The sequence below is a fragment of the Protopterus annectens genome, chromosome 14.part0 (assembly GCF_019279795.1).
Source record: "Protopterus annectens isolate FY-2018-M chromosome 14.part0, PAN1.0, whole genome shotgun sequence".
Lineage (NCBI taxonomy): Eukaryota > Metazoa > Chordata > Ceratodontiformes > Protopteridae > Protopterus > Protopterus annectens.
The window spans coordinates 1,101,680,170-1,101,701,705 of NC_056748.1; the positions used below are offsets into that span (position 1 = coordinate 1,101,680,170).

Genomic DNA, 21,536 nt, shown 5'->3' on the forward strand with positions numbered 1-21,536 from the left:
AAACTGCTGTGCCTGCATTGCTGTCGTCAAGGCGGCCGAGTTGTTTGCCAATTACTGTACCAATTTTTTATTTCATATTTTTTATATGCAGTTTGGAACACGTGAAGATTCTTCTGTTTTCATTATATAAACCTTGTTCCTGTGACTAAGAAAATGGTCCAAAATGACAAACTCGTGATGTAATTTTGTATCTGCACAGAGCAAATGTCAAGTATAAAAATGTTTTTTGTAGACATATTTGTTAAAACACAACTAAAATAGTGAGACAGGTGCATGTACATAAATATAAAAGAAGTTAAACTAACATTTTTTATGCATTGTACCCAAATACTTAAAATTCATTCAACATTACATAAATTGTTCTGTTCCTTCCTTCCCTTATACCTCATTCCTTTTCCTGAACATTGTTCTGCATGTATCGTCCCAACAGATTACATTTGCTTATGTGTAATTTGCTATTTTTCATTTTTAAGAATTCTACCTACATTTCTTTTATCATATGTACAATATTCAGCACTTCAATTACAACTTGTTCTTGGTTTCCATTTTTAGTAATTGCTTTTTGGCAACTTGTTATATTAAACTTGGTATAGGCAATTCAGAGCCCAGTTCAAGAGAATTGTTTCCTTGGTTATATCTAATTGCTTCCTCAGCATTTCTGAGAAGGCATATAATTTACTTTTTCAAATTTCTTTTTTAAAATTTTAAGTGTGTACCAAAAGTAAAAATCAAACCAAACTAAATGTCAACTGTCATGTGAAATTTACTAATATTCTTTTTTTTTGTGATCTCCCCTCCATATGACTTCCAGACAGTGATAAACATCCAATTTGTAACTTTTAATTGGCTGTATATTTGCTGATCCAGTATAATTACCATCTTGTCAAATGTTTGACTCCTCCACAAAACCAAACTGATATATATATATATATATATATATATATATATATATATATATATATATATATATACACATATATATACATATATATATATATATATATATATATACACATATATATACATATATATATATACACATATATATACATATACATATATACATATATATATATATACACACACATATATACATATATATATATATATATATACATATACAAATATATATAGATTAGATATAGATATAAATGTTAACACATTTGGTGTTCTCTTAGTATAGATGAAAACAGTTTTTAATTGTGATTTAAATTTGGGTCTTTATGAAGCTGGGTCTCAAGGGTCTTCACCCTCTTTGGTTAATACAGTCACCACAGCTTTCTTCCAAGATGTTGGTAATCCCCCGTACATATTTTAAATACTGTTAAACAAAACCTTCTAGATATGTATGACCACCTTCAGTCCCTATTTCCAACCATCCTTAGGAATAGCATCTGTCACTGGAGAATTCCCTGGTGGTTATGCATCACTGTTTTTGTCTTATTTATTCCTAACTTAATTGTTAAGCCTCATCTAACTCTAATTTTGTCTTAAGTCTTCCAAGAATATTTCCATGCTCCTTTTCTTGGTTTCCACATTCCTCTCTCTTCTTTAGTGAAATTGTCAAAACTTCTGAAACGGCTATAATAGCTCTACAGGATCTGGTTGTTTTTTCTGATTATAGGCTGCCTAAGTTTGGCAACAACCCTTTCTACTTTCTTTTGCCCAAGTTGTGTTACTAATTTTTTTTTTTTTTTGCTCTGCAGTTATCAAAAATAGTTATGTAATAGGAACCTTTCTAAAGTCGTGCATAATATCCAAATACTCCCATAGTTTTCCTTTAGAGTTCTGAATTTGGTCATCCTCTTGTTCTGTGCGATTTCTCTTATTCTGTAATACTGTAACCTTTGTTGACCCCCATTAATAATTCACATTACTTTTCCATATTTCTACCCAGTTTTTAAATTACATTTTCTTTTTATCCCACTGAATAACTCTTCCTTTGGAATAAATCGTATCTTCCCTAAGTCTTGAATCATTTTCACTACATACTGCTTAAATTCTTCTCTTTTTAACAGGTAAATAGGAAAGGACAGATATGTAAGAACTGATGTTGTCATGCATCCATCTCAACCTGTGGGTTATCATAGGGTCATAGGAGGTAACTAGGTTAACGGCCTCATGGCCATTACAAGCCTGTCCAAGTTTAACCAATGTTCCTAAGGGTGTCTGATTCATGCAGACACTAAAATCAGCACCTATTGCCCCTGTCCAAGAGGGACACAGGTGGAACCCCCAGGGTGAATTTCCATTTACCCATCCAGTCGTCCAAATTACACTTAAATAGGGCCAACAAGATCTTCCCTATCCTTCAGAATATTCAGTCCTGAAGGTGTGCTTCTACCCATAACTCCTTGCTGTGACTCTCCCCAGATCATATTTGCCACCCTCACTAACACATCTTAGTCTGAGAGCTTCTGCGATAAGTGCATTTTTCTTGCTATGTCTGCTGTTGATCTTGCTGCCTATAACTTTTTCAGTGGTATTTCTGCTGTTTTTGGTAGTCTTATGTAGTTTTTAAGTTAGAGTAATGCTTTTAGTGTTAAGGTCTTAATCTTTTAGTGTTTTAGTGTAGGTTAGTTAGGTGTTTATGCATGTGGCTGTTTGTCTAGTTCCATAGGCAAGATCCCACATGTGGTGCTGCAGTGAGCTCTGGCAGTTCAGTGTTCCTGTCTAACTCCTCTAATGAATTTTACAGTTTCTCGTGTAGACATCTGTAACCACCATGTTTGATGGTAGCTGGAGTCTGCTCTGGTGGCCATAGGTCAACCTTTTGTCTGACCCAGACAAGTTGGGTTCCCCTTTCTTTGGCCTCGTCTGCTTCACCTATCTTGGGTTCTAGACCCTGTTTTGTGTCTGGTTTCTCATCCTTCGAGCCTTCCTCATCTGAACCTTCACTCCCTCAGATTGACCTCATGGCTGTTACAATTCCTGTGATGGTCAGAGATCCCAAGCTCTCTTGAAAGAGTTATTCATATTATTTCTTCTTCTTGGAAGACTTCCATTAGAAAGGTTTCACCATCCTAAGTCCTTGGTGACTGTGGATGCTTCCCTTCTAGGGTAGAGGAGAATTTCAAGGCGAAGACTGTTCAGGGCAGCTGGTCTCAGTCCAGTGCATCAGTATCTTGGAAATGAGGGTGATTCTGCTAGTGTTGCAAGCCTTTTAGGACCTTCTCCCCAAGGGTGTGATCACCATTCAGACAGATATGTTGGTGGTGCATTATTTGTACAAGCAATGAAGGAACTGTATCCTCTGTGTTGAGAGGCCATGAAAGTTTTTAACTTTCACAATGGCATGGATGCACTTGTTTCCTCTTATTTATCTATTTATTTGCATTTATTTTCCAGGGTAGAGGACTGATATCCATTAACCTTTTTCATATTCCATCCAGGAGCGTTGTCTGGTTAAGTGACTTGCTTACAGTCGCACAGTTGGGCAATGGAGGCTGAGGGAATCGAACCTTGCACCTCTGGACTATAGGAAACTTTTCATTAACAGCTCCTTAATCCTCTAAGCCAACTGCCAGATGAGGACTCTTGCCTTCCTGTCTGTCCTAAATCATTTTCAGCAGATTGTCTTCTGCCTTTCTGCACGTGTCCAAACCACTGTAATCTGTTCTCTTTGACCTTTTCTGCAGTTGGATCTATTTTGGCTTCTGCTCTGTCATTTCTTCGTCTGTCCCACAGTGTGCATCCTTCCACCCATCTCAGGCACTTCATTTCGTTCACTTCTAGCTTCCTCAATTTCTCTGCCTTTATTGCTCAGGTTTCTGTACCATGCGGTAGTAAAGGATGCACTCCTGTTTTGTATGCCTTACTTTTCAGTTTCTTCAGCATTCTTCTATCGCACACTACCCCTGAAACTCTTTGCCAATTGGTTGCAGCCCCTCTGATTCTAGCTTTGAGCTCTTCATTCAGACTACCCTTCTCCTTTTATATACTTAAAGCTGTTAATCTGTTTTGATGATTTTCCTTCTGTCTCAGTTCTCATCCTCTTCTGATTTCCCCTATTTGCTGCAGTTACAACCGTCTTATCTGTACTTGGCTTCGTCCCATGTGCTTCAGTCTTGCATTCCAATCCCCTGTCCCTTGCTGAAGTTCTTGCAGAGAGTCTACCTGTAATGCTAAATCATCGGCATACAGAAACTTTGTTGATGTGTCACCTCAAACCTTTGCTAATGTAGACCAACAGTATGAACATCAGTGGGCTTGGAGCTGAACCGTGATGCACACCTACACCCTCTGGGAACCGATCTGTGAGACCAAACACTGCTTGTACTTGAGTCACTGGGTCCTTGTTCATAGCTTGCACTAATTCTGCCAGTGTTTCTGGAATTTCGAACCACAGCAGGACTGCCCAAATCAGGTTTCTTGGGACCTTGTTATATGCTTTCTCCAAGTACAGGAATGCCCAGTTGGACTGTTTCCTCTAACTTTTTCTTAACTTATCTGTATTACTGCAATCACTGGGTCAGTTGTACTGCATCCTGATCTGAATCCAGACTGTTGATCTTCCATCTTTCCTTCTACAACTCTGAGTATACATTTCAGTCACCCTCTCCAGAGCTTTCATGCAGTGCGACAGGAATTTAATACCTCTCAACTGACCCCTTTCTTCTTGAATGCTGGCACTGATGTGCTACTCTAGCAACAGAACTTTGAGGTCTAGTAACAGTCTACTCTTGAAGGTCAGCAGGTCAGACAATGTCTATGGGGATTCCTTATACTCTCATAAAATTGGCAAGATATGCAATGGTATACCTCAGCATATACTTAATCCTCCTAAATTCAGACCGCTACTAAGGGAACATCTCAAACACACCTGGCATTGCTGCTGCTCTAAACCTGACTAACTACTAAGCTTACCCCAGTAGTCTTACTCTACCTCCTGTCCTTTTCTTCTTTACCACCTCCAGTCTCTCCTCCTCTGCTCCCTTTTTCTGTTTAAATTGCCAATGTCAAGGTCTGCTAGCCCGACAATCCCACATCCTGCCCTCAGCTCCTTCTTCCATTTCTTTGTCTCACTTATCCTGTATATGCCACTTCACCTTGTAACACTTGTTCTTACTTGACAATCCTTGTTTTCAATCAAATGTAACTGTATTTAACTACATATGCTAACTTTTTAAATTAGCTCTGCCTTCCCTATTGTTGTAGTATTTATATTTGTATGTTGCATTTTTGAAAACTCTCTGTAATCATTATTGTGTTTTTTGTACTAATAGACCATTGTATCTGTGGAGCTTTTCTCCCTGGGCCTCTGCTGAAAATGGGCCAACTAAGGCCCAGCCAGGCTCTACTGGTCAACAAATGGAAATAAATAAAGGAAATACATTCTCCAGTCATCTGTGATGCACCTTTCTCTCCATACTGCTATGAGTACTCCCAGGAGCCATTTCTCCCCCCCCCCCTCACCCAACATCTTGATCATATCTGCTGTGACCTCATCTGGGCCTGCTGCTTTCCCTGACTCCATTTTTCTTAGTGCAGTTCTTTTTTCTTCTATGTCTGGCTCCTCCTCCTCTCACTGTAGGCTGTGTCTGGGGCGGTACAGCTTCTGTGGGGTTTTCTTCATTCAGAAATTGCTGAAAATACTCCTTCCATCTGCCCTTGATTTCCTGTGGGCTGATAAGCAGGTTTTTGCTGGCATCTATTAAAAATGGTGTCTGACTATCTTTCTGTCTGCTTTGCAACCTGATAGTTTCTTCGTGCCTTCTACAGTTACTTTCCAAAAGCTGGTAAAGTGCCTCTGATGCCTTGGTCTTTGCTTTTGCAAGTCCTCTCTCAGCCTCTTTGTTAGCTGACTAATATTCCTTAGCCTAGTCTGTCTTTTCTTTCTTCCACTTTTTGCTGCACTCCTGCTTTCTTTTGATGACTTCCTGGACTTCTGCATTCCACCAACAGCTTTCATTATGCACCTTATTGTAGACTATCTGAAGAGCAGTTAATGTTTGTCTAAGTTTGTAGAAGTAAGGTTATGAATTTGAGGTAGCATGCATCCCCATTCTTTACTTTTGAGAAATTGTTTAACACACAGATCAAGTTTCTCTGGAGTGTTTTAGATGGTTGACAAACGTGGGAGAAGTCTTGAGGCACACGTATGCAAGGACTGGATGTTCTTCATCTCACATTGCTGCAGTCCTTACACTTGGGTAGTCCGCTGTCCTCGGTCGGCCCGAATATCAAAGTATAAGGCTGACGTCGGTCAAGGCGCATTTGACTGACATCAGGACGTCAGGGTACAAATGCGCATGACCGACGTCATATCCTCAGTCTTTTTTGCCGCATGGTCCGATGCAGAAGCAGCATTGCAAGTGCCGGTTGGCGTTCTGAGATTTTTCGTTTTTGAAGTTTCAGACCGAGTCAAAGTTGGCTAAGTACCCCGTTAGGGAATATTTTAGTTTTTTCTTGCCTCAGTGGTTTACCGGATGTCAGAAAAGTGAATAATTGCATTTCTTGTGGGAAACAGATACCGCATAGAGATTATCATACTTTGTGTATTCCTTGTTTAGGGCCTGAGCACGACGTTGTTGGCTGTCGCTCTTGTGCTAGATTCAATAAACGCACTATAAAGAGAAGGTTGGATTGTGCCAGGTTAGTCTTTGGGAAGAGGTGCAATTATAAAATGCCGTCGGATGCTCCGACACCTGCTTCTTCGAAGAAGCGCAAGGACAAAGCAGTTAAGCCTAGGCTGGAAGAACCGTCTGTACCGGACGCCGGTTCTTTAGAGGTGTCGGTGGAGCCGGTGGTTCTACCGGAGATTTCTTTGGGTTCCCAGGGAGAGACTTTGTTATTGCAGGATGTGGCCTCTCAGGAGGCAGGTCAGGCTGAAGGGGCTTCTCAGGTTACTTTACTCCCCTCCCTTCCTAAGGTGGTTAGGCCCTCTCCTTCTGTTGCCAAGGCTTCTCCCAGGGGCAGGCCAGGTTTAGCTTCAGTTGGTGTCACCCCTAGTTCTTCAGGAACTGTGCCCAAGAAGCATATGCTTAAAATGGCAGAAGATTTGATTACTTTGATTAGGGGTTCTTTGCCCCCTCCTGATAAGAGACCTAGGGTGGAGCCTGAGCCAGGGAGTTTTGAGCAGGCTTCGGATGTTTCAGAGTCTTGACTGAAGACTTGCAGGAGTATTCTCCTTATTCTGATTCTGATGTGGATGATTCTACTCCTTCTGCTTCTCCTCCTGAGGATTTTTCTTTTCAGAAACTCTTCATTCTATGAGGGAGCATTTTAAGTGGGAAGGCCAGGACTTCTCTGATTCCAGGAAAAGGCTTAGGGAATTTTTGTTTTTACCCCAGCATAGGCCTTTGGCTATACCTCCTGTTTTAGATGTGGTGGAAGATGTTTTTGCAGAGGCTTCTCTTAATCCTGATTCTTTGCCTCCTGTTCCTGTTAAACCTGATAGATATTACAGGGTGCCTGAAGCTCATAAGTATCTTTTTAAGAGTCCTAGGGCAGACCCAGAAACTGTTAGTCAGGGCCCTAAAGGGGTTAAGGCTTCTGTTGTCAAGAATCCGGTTCCTTCAGACAAAGAGGCCAAGGCTTTGGATAGATGGGGAAAGAAAGTTTATACTTCTTCCACTCTAGCTATGAGGGCTTTGAATTGCAAGTTTCACATGTTAAAATACCAAAACTATCTCCTTTCACAATTGAAGTCTAAGGTTGATGCTCTGGCGGAAGGTATTGATTGTAAAGAGTTGCAAGATTTAGTACATGCTTCTGAACAGGTGGGTAAGCATTCTTTGCAATGTGGTTTTGATGCGGTACAGGCCTCGTCTAGGGTGGCTGCCACTGGGTCAGTTCTTCGCAGGCACGCCTGGCTGAGGGATCAGAATTTATCTGACCATGTTAAAACAAGGATTTTAGATGCTCCTTTACAATCTGATGTGCTGTTTGGTTCTCCTGTTGAGACAGTTTTAAAGAATATGGAAGACAAGGCTAAGTCTATGCAGACTGTTAAAGATTTTTTGCAGGTTCAGCCTACAAAGTTTAGTAGAAATTGGCCTACTAAGGGGTGGATGTATCCTTCTTATGATTCCCAGTCTAGGGGTAGATCTAGACGTGGTAGGGGCAGAGCTCAGGGTTCTTTCAGGCCTCGAACAGGGAGTTCTCCTGCACAGTCTTCAGGTGAGGGCAGGGGTCAGTCCTTTCGTAAACAGACCCAATGACCTACCTTTTCAGCTGCCAGAGCCTTCTCGTCTGGCAGCACCTTTGGGAGGAAGGTTGGCACTTTTCAAAGAAAATTGGAGTTTAATTACCCAAGACAGATGGGTATTGGATATCATACACCACGGTTACAGGTTTTATTTCCATACCTTGCCTCCTTTCAAAGGCATGCCAGACGTTCCTCCTCCACAAAGAATAGAGGCTCACAAGCAAATTTCTCTGTTACTCCAAATAGGGGCCATTCAGCCGGTCCCTATGCCAGAAGTGGGCCTAGGATTTTATTCTCGCCTGTTCCTAGTACCAAAGAAAGGGAACACGTGGAGACCAATTTTGGACTTATCTATCCTCAACACTTATCTGGACATTCCCAAGTTCAAAATGTTGACGTTACAGCAGCTTTTACCTCTGCTGGGCAAAGATCATTGGATGGTAACTTTAGATCTCAAGGAGGCTTATCTTCATGTTCCTATCAGACTGAGTTGCAGGAAGTATCTGCGTTTTCGAGCTGGGACTTCTCATTATCAGTTCTCTGCATTGCCCTTTGGCTTATCTACTGCGCCCAGAGTGTTCACGAAGGTTCTGGCTCCAGTGATAGCTTTCCTCAGGTTAAAAGGAATACAGATTTATCCCTATTTGGACGATTGCCTAATTCTGGCTCAAGGAAGGGACGAGCTTCTTCATTTGGATTATGTGATAGCAGTGCTAAGATGCCTGGGGTATTCTGTGAACGAAATAAAGTCCAGTCTAGTACCCTCTCAAGACATGTGCTTTCTGGGTGTGAGACTGAATACAGCATCCCAGATGGCCTTTTTGACCCCGGACAAACAAAAGAATCTTTCCCTTTACTTTCATCAGTTGTCTCATCAGTCCGGGCTGACTGCAAGGACAGTCCTTCAAGCCTTAGGGTTCATGGCATCTTGTATTCTGGTGCTTCCCAATGCCAAACTGCATATGAGGAAGCTACAATGGTATCTCAAAAATGTATGGACACAGCACTGCCAGGATTTGGACACTGTCATTCAAATAATACCTTGCATTCAAAAGGAATTTTTGTGGTGGGCTCAGGAATGTCACCTAAACAAGGGACTCTCTGTGACCCGGCCAGAGGCGAGTCAGATTCTAACGACAGATGCCTCAGACAAAGCTTGGGGAGCTCATCTGAATGGAAAGTGGATACAAGACAAGTGGCCTGCCAGACTACAGCATCTACATATCAACTTGAAAGAGATGTTAGCAGTCCAGTTTGCATTAATAGCTTTCAAGGATTTACTTCTTCCAGGGCAGGTGTTGATTCTAACAGACAACACAACTGTCATGTGGTACATCAACAAGCAAGGCGGAACACATTCTTATCCTCTATGCAGGCAAGCGATGATTTTGTGGGAGACTGCTCTGTTTACAGCTAAATCTTCAGGCAAGGTTTCTGCCGGGAGCACAGAACTCCTTAGCAGATGTGTTGAGCAGACAAATTATGGATCCCCACGAGTGGAAATTGGATCCTCATGTATTTCAGAAATTGACAGTGTCATGGGGAACTCCAGACATAGATCTGTTCGCTTCCCCTCTAAACCACCAGCTGCCAAAGTTTTGCACAAAAAGGTTTCATCCCACAGCTTGGAGAGTGGATGCTCTTTCTTTCAATTGGAGCAATCTTCATGTGTATGCCTTTCCGCCTCTGCCTCTCCTCCCAAAGGTACTACTAAAGGCAAGACAAGACAAGCCAAGGATGATTTTAATAGCTCCAGATTGGCCTCGACAGCATTGGTACCCATTACCGAGGAGCCTGGTACGGAAGCCTCCATGGCCTTTGCCTACGATTCCACACCTGTTGTCTCAGGAGGACAGTCATTTGCTCAATGTCAAGCTTCACTCTCTGCACCTAACAGCCTGGCATATTCTGTTTTGAACCATAGTGGGCCTCCACTTCCACAACAAGTTTTGAATGTTATTTTGGAAGCTAGAAGGCCTAGTACAAGGAAAGTGTACGCAGACAAATGGAAGAGATTTTTATTTTGGAGTGCAGCAAAGGATTTTGATGTTTCTGAGCCTAATTTAAGTGTGGCTCTTCAATATCTTACTGAGTTACTGGACAAAGGTTTGTCCTTCTCTTCTATTAAGGTTCATGCTGCAGCAATTTCGGCTCACTATGATTGTGACCCACCATTGTTTTCTCATCCTTTGTTCAAGCAATTTCTTAGAGGGCAAAAATATAAGACCCCCACGAAGAGCTCCTACTCCTGCTTGGGATCTCAATTTTGTGTTGGAGAAACTCACTCCACAACCTTTTGAGCCTGCAGCTACTGCTGAATTAAAGTTTTTATCATGGAAGACTGCTTTTTTGTTGGCTATTACCTCTGCAAGAAGGGTTTCTGAGTTGCAGGCCCTTATGGCAGTTGAGCCTTTCTTAATTTTCCATAAGGATAGGGTATCTTTACGTACTAATCCTTCCTTTATGCCTAAAGTGGTTTCTAGTGTGGCTTTAAACCAAACTATTCATTTGCCTACCTTTTATGCAAATCCCCAAAATAAAGGGGAAAAGATTTTGCACACTTCAGATGTACACAGGCAGTTGCGATATTATTTGGACAGAACTAAAGGGTTCAGGCAGTCTCAGCAGTTATTTGTTTCTTTTGCTTTGAGTTCTCAGGGCAAGCCTGTGTCAAAACAAACTATTTCTAAGTGGATTGGGTTTTGCATTGCTTTCTGTTATTCCCATCATGGCAAGGAAGTTCCAGCTGGGATTAGGCCTCATTCCACTAGGGCTACTGCCACTTCAACAGCTTTTTTGAGAGGGGTGGCAACTAAGGATATTTTGGAGGCACCTACTTGGAGTTCAGTGCATACTTTTTCCAGGCATTATCACCTACCACTTTACTCTAAATCCAGGGCTGGTTTTGCCACTGCTGTTTTGCAGGGCATTTTGGCAGCTCCTGCTTCCTTATAATTTGGCCATCCTCCCTTTCCTCTGTTTTGGGATTCTACCCAAGTGTAAGGACTGCAGCAATGTGAGATGAAGAACATAGTACAGTTTTGTACCTACCATAAATGTAGATGTTCGAAGATCCACATTGCTGCAGTCCAATTTACCCTCCCTCCTTCCCCTCTGTAGTTAGAGGCGGTTGTGTGGGTTGGGTGGCAATTGGGTGTATATTGTCTATTGTATATATTGTACATATTTTTAGTGCTAGGATGGTTGGTTGTTGGTTTGCTGTCTTTTGGTTTTTGACCTTTATTTTTAGGGTCTTCTGACATCTGGGGCAAGAAAAGACTGAGGATATGACGTCGGTCATGCGCATTTGTACCCTGACGTCCTGATGTCAGTCAAATGCGCCTTGACCGACGTCAGCCTTATACTTTGATATTCGGGCCGACCGAGGACAGCGGACTACCCAAGTGTAAGGACTGCAGCAATGTGGATCTTCGAACATCTACATTTATGGTAGGTACAAAACTGTACTTTATTCTGATTGTCCGTAGCTCACAGTTTATCTGGGAGATGTAGACAGAGCAGCTGTCATTTTCTAATTATTTGTCTTTGGTCTTTTTGTATTTTTCACATTCTTTCTGGCTGCTTGGCTTCAGAATCTGTGTACTTTTGCATTCCTTTCCATTTGCTTTGCCCGGTAAGAGTGTAATCCCCATATGTTGCACCCCTCCCAAAAGATGATGCCTGCCTTCAATGACCGTACTTTCCCACCCTCATCATGCTCCTTCCATCTATTTTCATGAACGATGTGTACTTAATCCTTATTTCTTGTTTTCCGTTTAAAGGTTTTATTTATATCGCCTTCTGTCTGTCCTTCCTTCAATGTTTACATATCCTTCACTCCCTTTATGTGCAAACTTTAGTTTGGGCCCTGCATCACTGTAGTTGCTCGTCATAGACTGCTTCTTAATTTAGAGATTTGTAAGGATAATTGTCTGTTAAAATTTCTGTAGTTCACTTAAGAGAAGCTGCAACTGTCTGTCTCTGTCACCAGGAGTTGACTTTGTGCTTTGTTTTGCAGGGCTCAGATGGAACCAGGCTCAGCAGTAGGCGCATTATGTGCTCAGAGTATCGGGGAGCCAGGAACACAGATGACTCTGAAGACTTTTCACTTTGCTGGCGTTGCCTCTATGAACATTACTCTGGGTGTTCCCAGGATCAAAGAGATCATCAATGCATCAAAAGCTATCAGGTGAGTTATCTGTATAGCTCAGGAGGTAACTCTTCTACATAATTTTGAACTTTTATAATCATCACCATTGTTTTGCTTTGTCAGCATTTTGTTGGAGCCATCATTTTTGCTGCACTCCTGCTTTCTTTTGATGACTTCCTGGACTTCTGCATTCCACCAACAGCTTTCATTATGGACCTTATTTTAGACCATCTGAAGAGCAGTTGATGTTTATCTGAGAAGTAAGGTTATGAATTTGAGGTAGCATGCATCCCCACTCTTTACTAGTGGTGTTTGTTTTGATTTTGAACAGGAGCATAGTAAAGTAACAAATACTCACAGTATGATTCTCTCGTTGATCAAATCAGAAGTGGGCTTAAAAGACACTGTATTTGGTGCTGTCATCCCTTGGAGGCATAGGATCATCAGCCTGTTCTATATCCCTGTGTTAATGCATCGTACCTTGGTGTGTTGGTGTTGCTCAAAGTCCTTAGTATCTCAGTTTAAGAATGCACTCAGTGGGCTCTATGATGGAGGTCAAGCAACTGTTGAACTATCTTTGCACTTTGTTGCATAGAGGGATGAAGTAACAGCATTGCCACTAGAGTGGCTATTTGTGGGGGAGGTGATGGTAGAAGTGAAGTAGCAGCCCTTGCTCACCCGTTCTGGCCAGTTGTTTAGTGGTCTGGTCTTTCATAGCACACTAATAAAGTGCTCTGTAATGGAAGTCAGGGTGCAGGACCTTGTTTAAAGAGCAGCAGTGCGGTGCTTGTTAAGCAGCCCATAGTTCTGTAGTCAGAACTGGCACAAACTGAAGCACATTTGAGTGAAACTGTTGACATTGTAAGGATGTAAAGGATAGGGAAAAACAAGGAAAATTTTATGTTTCATGGCTGCCTGGATGATGGCCTCTTGCCTGTGACCAAGCTTTATCCCTGAAAAGTAAATGGACAAGTCAGTCACATGAGGGCTTGAGAGTCAGTAGATAAAAGGCGACACGTAGCAAGAGTACTGGATGAAATACCCATGGAGCACATGGTGGTGTAATGTCAGGAGATTCATTGTGAGGAGCCATGATCCCAGTGGTGCTAGTCGGGAGGGTGTTACTCTGCTAGACCAACCACCTGAATCTTGCTGTTAGGGAATGGATCGGCCATAGGGTTTCCCCACTAGGAACAATACACACATATACAGTATCTTATATTTGTTTAATACTGCCTTGGCTTGTTCACTTACTGAAGTACATCTTTCAGGTGTTTCTGCCTGCCTTTAGAGACTCCTTAAATGCAAACTAACTTATTAAACAATTTGTAGAAGGCATGTTACTTTCAGACCTCGCAGACAGCCAGTGACTCCTGCTTAGCATCTACGTTTTGTTCTAAAAGCTCGCTTTGCCTCCCTTTTGGCCAGTCATTTCAGTTGACTTAGAATACGAGGATCAGAAGAATGTTTCTAGTTACTGTGAAGTCATCTGGGATTTCTGAACTTGTGGGCCTTAATGTGTAGAGCTCCTTACACAATCTTTCTACAGGAAAAGTGCCTGTTAAGAACAAAGCCCTGCTTTGTTTGTACAGTGATTTATGGATTTAGCCAGAAACGTTTTTTTTTTTTGTTTGTTTCTTTGGAATTTAAAAAAAAAGTGACAGGGGTGAGCATTCCATAACTGTTTGCTGGGCTGTGAAGTAAGTATATGTGTCCAAAAATGTTCAAAGCTTGTTAAGCAGACTGACCAGTTTCCCATTTGGTAGACAGTATTGTTCTGTAAACAAACTCTTAGTAAGTGGTTAGAAAATTCCACTGTCTGGTATGTTAAATACTAGAAGCACAGTGGCTGAAGACAGGAAGGCCCAGTCTGCCACTTGCAGCTCCCTACAGTATTGTATTCGCTCAGACTGGAGGCTGCTTCATGGTGTATCTCAATACACTTTTTCAAAACTTCATAAATGAGGATGTTTGGCCAAGGTGCAAAGTTTTGCACCTCCTACTTTGCTATTATTGCTCCAGCTGAGCTACCCTTATGGACCCGTCGGTTTGTACAGCTCTGCGCTCTTGTAATACATGCCTATGAAAACTTGGGACAGTGATCCTTATTGTGTATGTGATATAGCACCATGGTTACTTGGCTTCATTGAAAAGGTATGGCTGTAAAGACAATGTTGTAAGCAGTTCATCTGCTTTGTGGCTGAAAATGACCAGTTTGTCTAGCTGCACCCAGGATGTCTACCAGGTGCTTAGCTTCACTGTTTGCTTAATGAGAATAAAACAAAATAAGCAGAACCAAAAGGATTAATATCTACCCTCATTTAGCTAATACTTAATTCAAGTTTCCTCAGAGGAGGAGCTCAACCATTCCCTCTCATTGTACCATTCACTGCTTTACTCAGCTGATTAGCTGTGTCTGAACTTGCAAAAGTTGATTGACACCACTCTCCACCAAGATCTCGCCAGATGTATTACTAGTAAACAGATCAAGCAGGCTGTTTCTGCTCCAAGAAAAAGCACTTTGCACCAGTTGCTTTCCATTTTAGCCTTAGAAAAGACATTTGCAGGATCTGTCTTGGTAGCACTGGGCTAAGTGTTTGTCCCTGTCGTGACGATTCCTCTAACTGTGCTCTGTGAGAATATGTAGTAGTACTAGAGGTCTGTGAGCATGAATCACCAGGCCAGGCTCCATGCTGTTGTGCCCAAGCTGCACAGCACATAAGAGGTGTTTAAGCAGTCATCTTCTCCTCCTGGCCTGGATAATGAGGAACTGCATGTGATTGTGGGATATGTAGGTGGGTTCTCCTCATGGTGCATCCTTATGAGTAGGGGGACTTCAGCCTGGAATGTCAGCATTTTGACTTGGGTTGTTAATGTGAGAAAGTTCAAAAACATCTCCATACGGTGGTGTTTTATGATTTAATGGCAGTACAAGGTGTCATATTTAACATCTTGTCCTATCTGTTTGACAAGCCAGTTCACTATAACAGAACAGAGTCTGTTAGGATAACTGAAAATTAATGTCATTAAATTGAAGGCTTTGGCTTGTGTCTGTGTTCCACCAGAAGCCAGTGTATGACTTGTTAATATTTGATATACGGGCTGAGTTAAGACTGGAACAAGCACATGATGATTATAGTCACCACAGCATAGCACTTTGCGGTCTCTCTTAAGTCTCAGTGCTGGGACTGATATCACATATTGTATACAGAACATGTTTCACTGGATGGGACAATATATTCTAATCTTCATAACTGACTCAGTAAGCAGCCTTCAGCCCGCATTTGTCCCATCATTAAGCCCATTATTTTAGGCTTTGTCCAGTGTTAGGAGAAGAACCAGATTTGGTCTGGATACCTTAATACAAATCCTGAAATCATTTAATTGGCTACACTTCATTCTGTGCCACTCAGTGATACTATGTTGCTGTTCACCACAACTGGCTACACTTCATTCTGTGCCACTCAGTGATGATATGATGTTCTGCGTGTTTCACTGTTGCAGTTATCACACTTGGGTTATCTGCCTGCAGGTAGCCTTCAGTCGGCCCGAATACCAGAGACTTAGTATTTCTGCATTGGTTGCTGTCGCTTCAGTACTGACGTCAGGTCGTCAGGGGTGTAAAAACAGGCAGCCAACGCCATTACATCAGTCTTTCTTGCCAAGGAGCCCGAAGCAGAAGCAGTTCACACGAGTGCTGGTCAGCTGCTACCTGAGTTTTCACTTCCAAATTGAATTATCCTGAAGTCTTCTAAAGCTAAGTACCCTGTTGGGGACCCTTTTTTCTTGCTCTAACAGATGTCAGAAAACGTTAACAATGGTCTTGCCTGTGGAAAGCAAATACCACACCAAGATTTCCATTCCTACTGCATCACCTGTTTAGGCCCAGACCACGACGTACCTCGCTGTCAATTTTGTGCCTTGTTCAATGCCCAGATTATTCGTCGTGGGGCCATTTTTGTTGCTAAATACTTTTGTTCTTGATCTCCTTATTCCAAAATGGCTTCAGTAAGCCATCCGACTACTGATCTTCCAAAAAAAGTAAAGATAAAGACAGAGACGGACTGCACAGGTCCAAAGCTGTTGACTACGCTTCCGTTAAGCTAGTCGCCAGCCCGCTGGTATTCAGTGAGGTGCTTTCGCAGCCCCTGATGCCCGATTCAGTGGATTCACAGGCCTCTACCAATACCCATACGGAGTCCGGTATGCTGTGAGATTCTTTTTAGACTACGGAACCTACGGGTGTCTCTACCTTGGATGGGCCCGGAGCCACTGAGCAGGCACTGGCTTTTGAGGAAGTTCTTCGCAATACCGATGCTCAACACAAACCAACGACTTCTTTTGCGTCCTCAGTTTTGTCTAAAACTACCGAATTTCTAAGGCCAAGAGTATGCGCTACGCCTACAAAAACGACCATAACGCACGCACCTGCTCCCTTGCCACAACATCAGATGCTTAAAATGGCAGAAGACCTTATTATGCTGATTAGGGGAAGTCGGCCTTCCCCAGCTAGGAGACCTGTCCTTAGCTTCAACAGACCAAGAGTCCGACTCTGAGGTATCAGATTATGAAGACTTACCCTTATCTGCTAATGAGGATTCTGATGCAGAGGACTCCATTCCCTTTGCCTCACCTCCAGAGGATTTTTCTTTTGGTGAAACCCGACTTACTTTGAGAGCATTTCCACTGGGAATGCCAGGATTATCCTCGGTCCAAAAAGAGATTGCGAGAATTTTTAGATTTGCCACAACATAGATCTTTAGCTATCCCTCCTGTTCTGGATGTTGTGGATGATGTCTTTATGGAATCCAGTCTAACTCCTGATACTTTACCCCTGCTCGAAGGAAACCAGACAGTAGGTACTACAGAGTCCCTGACTCTCTCAAATTTATTTTCAAAAATCCTACTGCTGACCCAGAGGTAATTTCCCAGGGGCCTAAAGGTATAAAAGCAACTACAGTTAAGAATCCCACCCCTTCGGACAGGGATTCCCGAGCTTTAGACAGATGGGGTAAAAAGGTATACACTTGCAATTCTCGCCATTAGGGCATTGAATTGCCAGTTTCACATGCTGAAATACCAGCAGCATATTATGGAACTTAAGCAAAAATGATCTACCTTTACTGACTGTGTAGAAAATTAAGAATTACAGGAACTTATGCATTCTGCAAGCCATGTCAGCAAGCTTGCCTTGCAATGTGGCTTTGACGCCCTAGAAGCATCTTGCAGGGCAGCAGTCACTGGTTCTGTACTGAGAAAATATGCTTGACTGAAGGAGCAGACCTTGTCAGATCAAAATTACTAGATGCTCCTTTGAACAAGGACAGTCTGGCACCAAAACAGAAGAGGTTCCAAAAAAGATGGAAGAAAAAGCTAAGTCTATGTAGTCAGTCAAAGATTTTTTGCAGGTGCAGCCTCCAAGATTCAGTAGGCATTGCCCCTCAAAACATTGGTCCTTTCCAACCCCCTCAAGGCCATCTCAAACTAGACCCAGGGGAAACAGACCCCCCCAGATTACAGTCTCAGGGTATCCAGAGATCTAAGCAATGGAGTACCTCAACTTCTAAAACAAGGAGTGCTAAGCCACCACCTTACAGAAAGAATTCACAGTGACTTCTCAACTCCACTCCTCACCTCTGCGCAATTGCTCGTGCCCCTAAGAGGAAAACTTGCCCATCATGCAAAAAACTGGACCTCCATCGCCAAAGACCAATGGGCCCTCAACATTGTATCCCAGGGGTACAAATTTTACTTCCACACACTGCCAACCCCAAAAGGGTTCCCAGACCTTCCTCCAAACCAGTGGGCAGAGGCACGAAATGAAGTTCAGTCCCTGCTCCTCATAAGAGCAATTCAACCTGTTCCTGCAGAACAGATAGGTCAAGGGTTTTATTCCAGACTTTTCCTGGTACCCAGAAAAGAGGGCACTTGGTGCCCAATCCTAGATCTTTCCATTCTAAACACCTTCCTGGTGGTATCAAAATTCAAAATGCTCCCCTTTCAGCAGCTTCTTCCTATGCTGCCCAAAGATGCCTGGTTAGCCACCCTAGACCTAAAAGAAGCCTATCTGCACATCCCTATCAGGGACTCGTGCAGGAAATACCTACGTTTCAGGGCAGGGTCTATGCATGATCAGTTCTTCGCACTTCCCTTTGGTTTATCCACTGCTCCCAGAGTTTTCACAAAATGCCTGGCTCCAGCCATTGCCTATTGTAGACAGAAAAATTCAAATTTACCCTTACTTGGACGACTGCTTGATTCAGGCAGACAGTCAGGAAAAGCTATTGCAGCACCTGACATTTGTAAAGCACATTCTAACCTCCCTGCGGTACACTACCAATGAAAAGAAATCAAAATTAGTCCCCAGTCAAAATATTGTATTCCTGGGAGCAAACTTGGATACAGCATCCCAGATGGCATTCCTTACTCCAGAAAAGCAAGCCTATATAACAGGCTACTTCACTCAAATGGCCATCGGAACCCAGCGATCTGCAAGAAAAATCCTGCAGGCCCTAGGGTTCATGGCCTCTTGCATTCTACTAATTCCATATGCCAGACTGCATATGAGGAAACATCAGTGGTACTTAAAATGTCTTTGCCAACATTCTCAGGACCTGGAAACCGTCATACCTGTAATACCTGGTCTAAGGACAGAGTTTCTTTGGTGGGCAGCAGCATGCAACCACAACAAGGGACTTCCCTTTACTTAACCCCATGCAGACCAGACCCTAATCACAGACTCATCAGACTATGCCTGGGGGGCACATCTGTGCGACAAGTGCATTCAGGGCCACTGGATCCTGAGTCAAATTCATCTGCACATCAACCAAAAATAGATGCTAGCTGTTCAGCACACTCTGACAGCTTTCAGATCCCTACTCTCACCTGGACCCCTGCTAATAAAGACAGACAACACCACAGTTATGTGGTACATCAACAAGCAGGGGGGAACCCATTCTTTACCCACTCTGCAGGCTAGCCATGGCCTTGTGGAACATGGCCTTGGGCATGCATATTCATCTGCAAGCTCAATTCCTGCCAGGCAAACAAAACACTCTGGCAGACGACTTAAGCAGAAATCTCCTAGAGCCACATGAGTGGCAATTAGACCCCAGCTCTTTCAGCCTTCTAACCCAGAAATGGGGGGCCCCGGAGCTGGACCTTTTTGCCACCCCCTTCAATCACCAGCTCAGCAAATTCTGCACCAGGACACCTCACAGCAGGGCCTGGTAAGATGATGCCCTATCCTTCCAGGGGGTAAACTTCTCAATCTATGCATTTCCCCCTCTGCCTCTTCTCACAAGACTATTACTCAGGATAAGTCAGGACAGACCAAGGGTGATCCTGATTGCCCCGGACTGGCCACCCCAGCACTGGTACCCACTACTACACAGCCTGTCACCGGTACCACCCTGGCACCTCACTCAGCAAGAGGGACAGATCTTGTATCCGCAACTGCAATCTCTGAATCTTAGAGCCTGGCTTATTCCTTGAATTCTAAACCAGTGACCAGCCTAAGCAAGCAAGTGCTGGACGTCATTCTTGAATCAAGAAGACCCAGTACAAGGAAATCTTATGCTTATAAATGGAAAAGGTATTGTTCCTGGAGTCACTCTAAAGGAGTGGACACAGCACTGCCCTCCTTGCCTCTAATCCTGGATTACCTAGCAGATCTACTCCAAAGAGGCCTATCCGTCTCTTCCATTAAGATCCATGCCTCTGCCATCTCAGCTTATTACAACACTGAGCCCACCTCTCTTCTCTCACCCTCTCAAACAGTTCCTAAGAGGGGCAAACAACTTAAGGCCACCAAGGAGAGCCCCTACCCCTGCTTGGGACCTTAACTTTGTACTAGAAGAGCTCACGCTACCCCCCTTTGAGCCTGCAGCATCAGCAGAGTTAAAATTCCTCTCTTGGAAAACAGCCTTGCTCCTGGCCATCACTTCAGCTAGAAGAGTGTCTGAGCTACAAGCACTTATGGCTGTGGAACCCCTCATTATTTTTCATGCTGACAGAGTCTCCCTCAGGAATAACCCTTCGTTTATGCCTAGAATGGTGTCCAGTGTAGCTCTCAACCAATCTATCCATTTGCCAACCTTCTTCCCTAATCCTCAAAATAAAAGGAAAAGGATCCAGAACTCCTTAGACATGCACAGACAGCTCAGATTATATCTTGATAGGACTAAACCCTTCAGGAAGTCTGACCAGTTACTAGTCAGTTTTGCACTAGGGGCAGAGGGCAAGGCCATTTCAAAACAAACCATTTCCAAATGATTAGCATTTCTGCTACAAACACCATGGGAAACCCAATCCCTCAGGGGGTTAGAACGCATTCCACTAGGGGAACTTCTACTTCTACAGCATTCCTCGGTGGGGTCCCTACTAGGGACATTCTGGAAGCTACTACCTGGAGTTCTGTTCGCAACTTCACCAAGCATTACCACCTGCCTATCTTTTCCAAATCCAGGGCGGCCTTTGCAACAGCAGTCCTGCAGGGCATTCTAGCCAGCCCCAACTCTTCTTGACTGCCTTCACCTATTCTTCAGCTTTGAGAATGAACCCAAGTGTGATGACTGCAACAGTGAAACACAAAGAGCATAGTACAGTTTGTGTACACTTGCCATAAATGTAGATGTTCGAGTGTATTCACTGTTGCAGTCCTGGTTTCCCACCCTCCAGCCCCCTTGTCTCTCTCTCCTCTCTATATCTATTACTCACCCTTTACAGGGCTATTGGTCTTTACTTTTTACTGGTGGTGTTTTTTCCACCATAACTTAGCTCCTTATTCGGAGGGCTCCTGACATTTGGGGCAAGAAAAACTGATGTAATGGCATCGGCTGCCTGTTTTTATACCCCTGACGATCTGACATCAATACTGAAGCGACAGCAACCGACACATAAATTTATTTATTTATTTTACATTTGTTTACTGGGATAGTCCGACTGGATACATGTCCATTTTCAGCAGAGGCCCAGAGAGAAAAGCTCCACAAAGGCAAACTTACATAGATTACACAGAAGTTAGCAAACAATTATAAAAAACAAAGTGATTATATACAATGGGTTAGTAGTGTTCCCTAGTAGGGACTCTCAATTGTCATGGACAGACAATTAAAAGTAAGACATCAGATTGGAAGCAGAGCTTGGTGATGTAGTTACAAGTTATGATAATTGCAGAATATGCTTTTAGTTTATAACTTAATCAGGGGTGGTACATGGGCATAGCCAATTCACTTT

At 43.0% G+C, this 21,536-nt stretch overlaps 1 protein-coding gene across 1 annotated transcript in view; it reads left to right on the forward strand.

Annotated features, from left to right (window-relative positions):
• Window positions 1-21,536, forward strand: part of POLR3A (RNA polymerase III subunit A) — a 1,593,947-nt gene that overhangs the window by 1,394,752 nt on the left and 177,659 nt on the right. Inside the window, exon 25 of the mRNA XM_044055661.1 lies at window positions 12,168-12,338. Coding sequence (XP_043911596.1) covers window positions 12,168-12,338 — 171 coding nt within the window. The remainder of the gene's footprint in view (window positions 1-12,167; window positions 12,339-21,536) is intronic.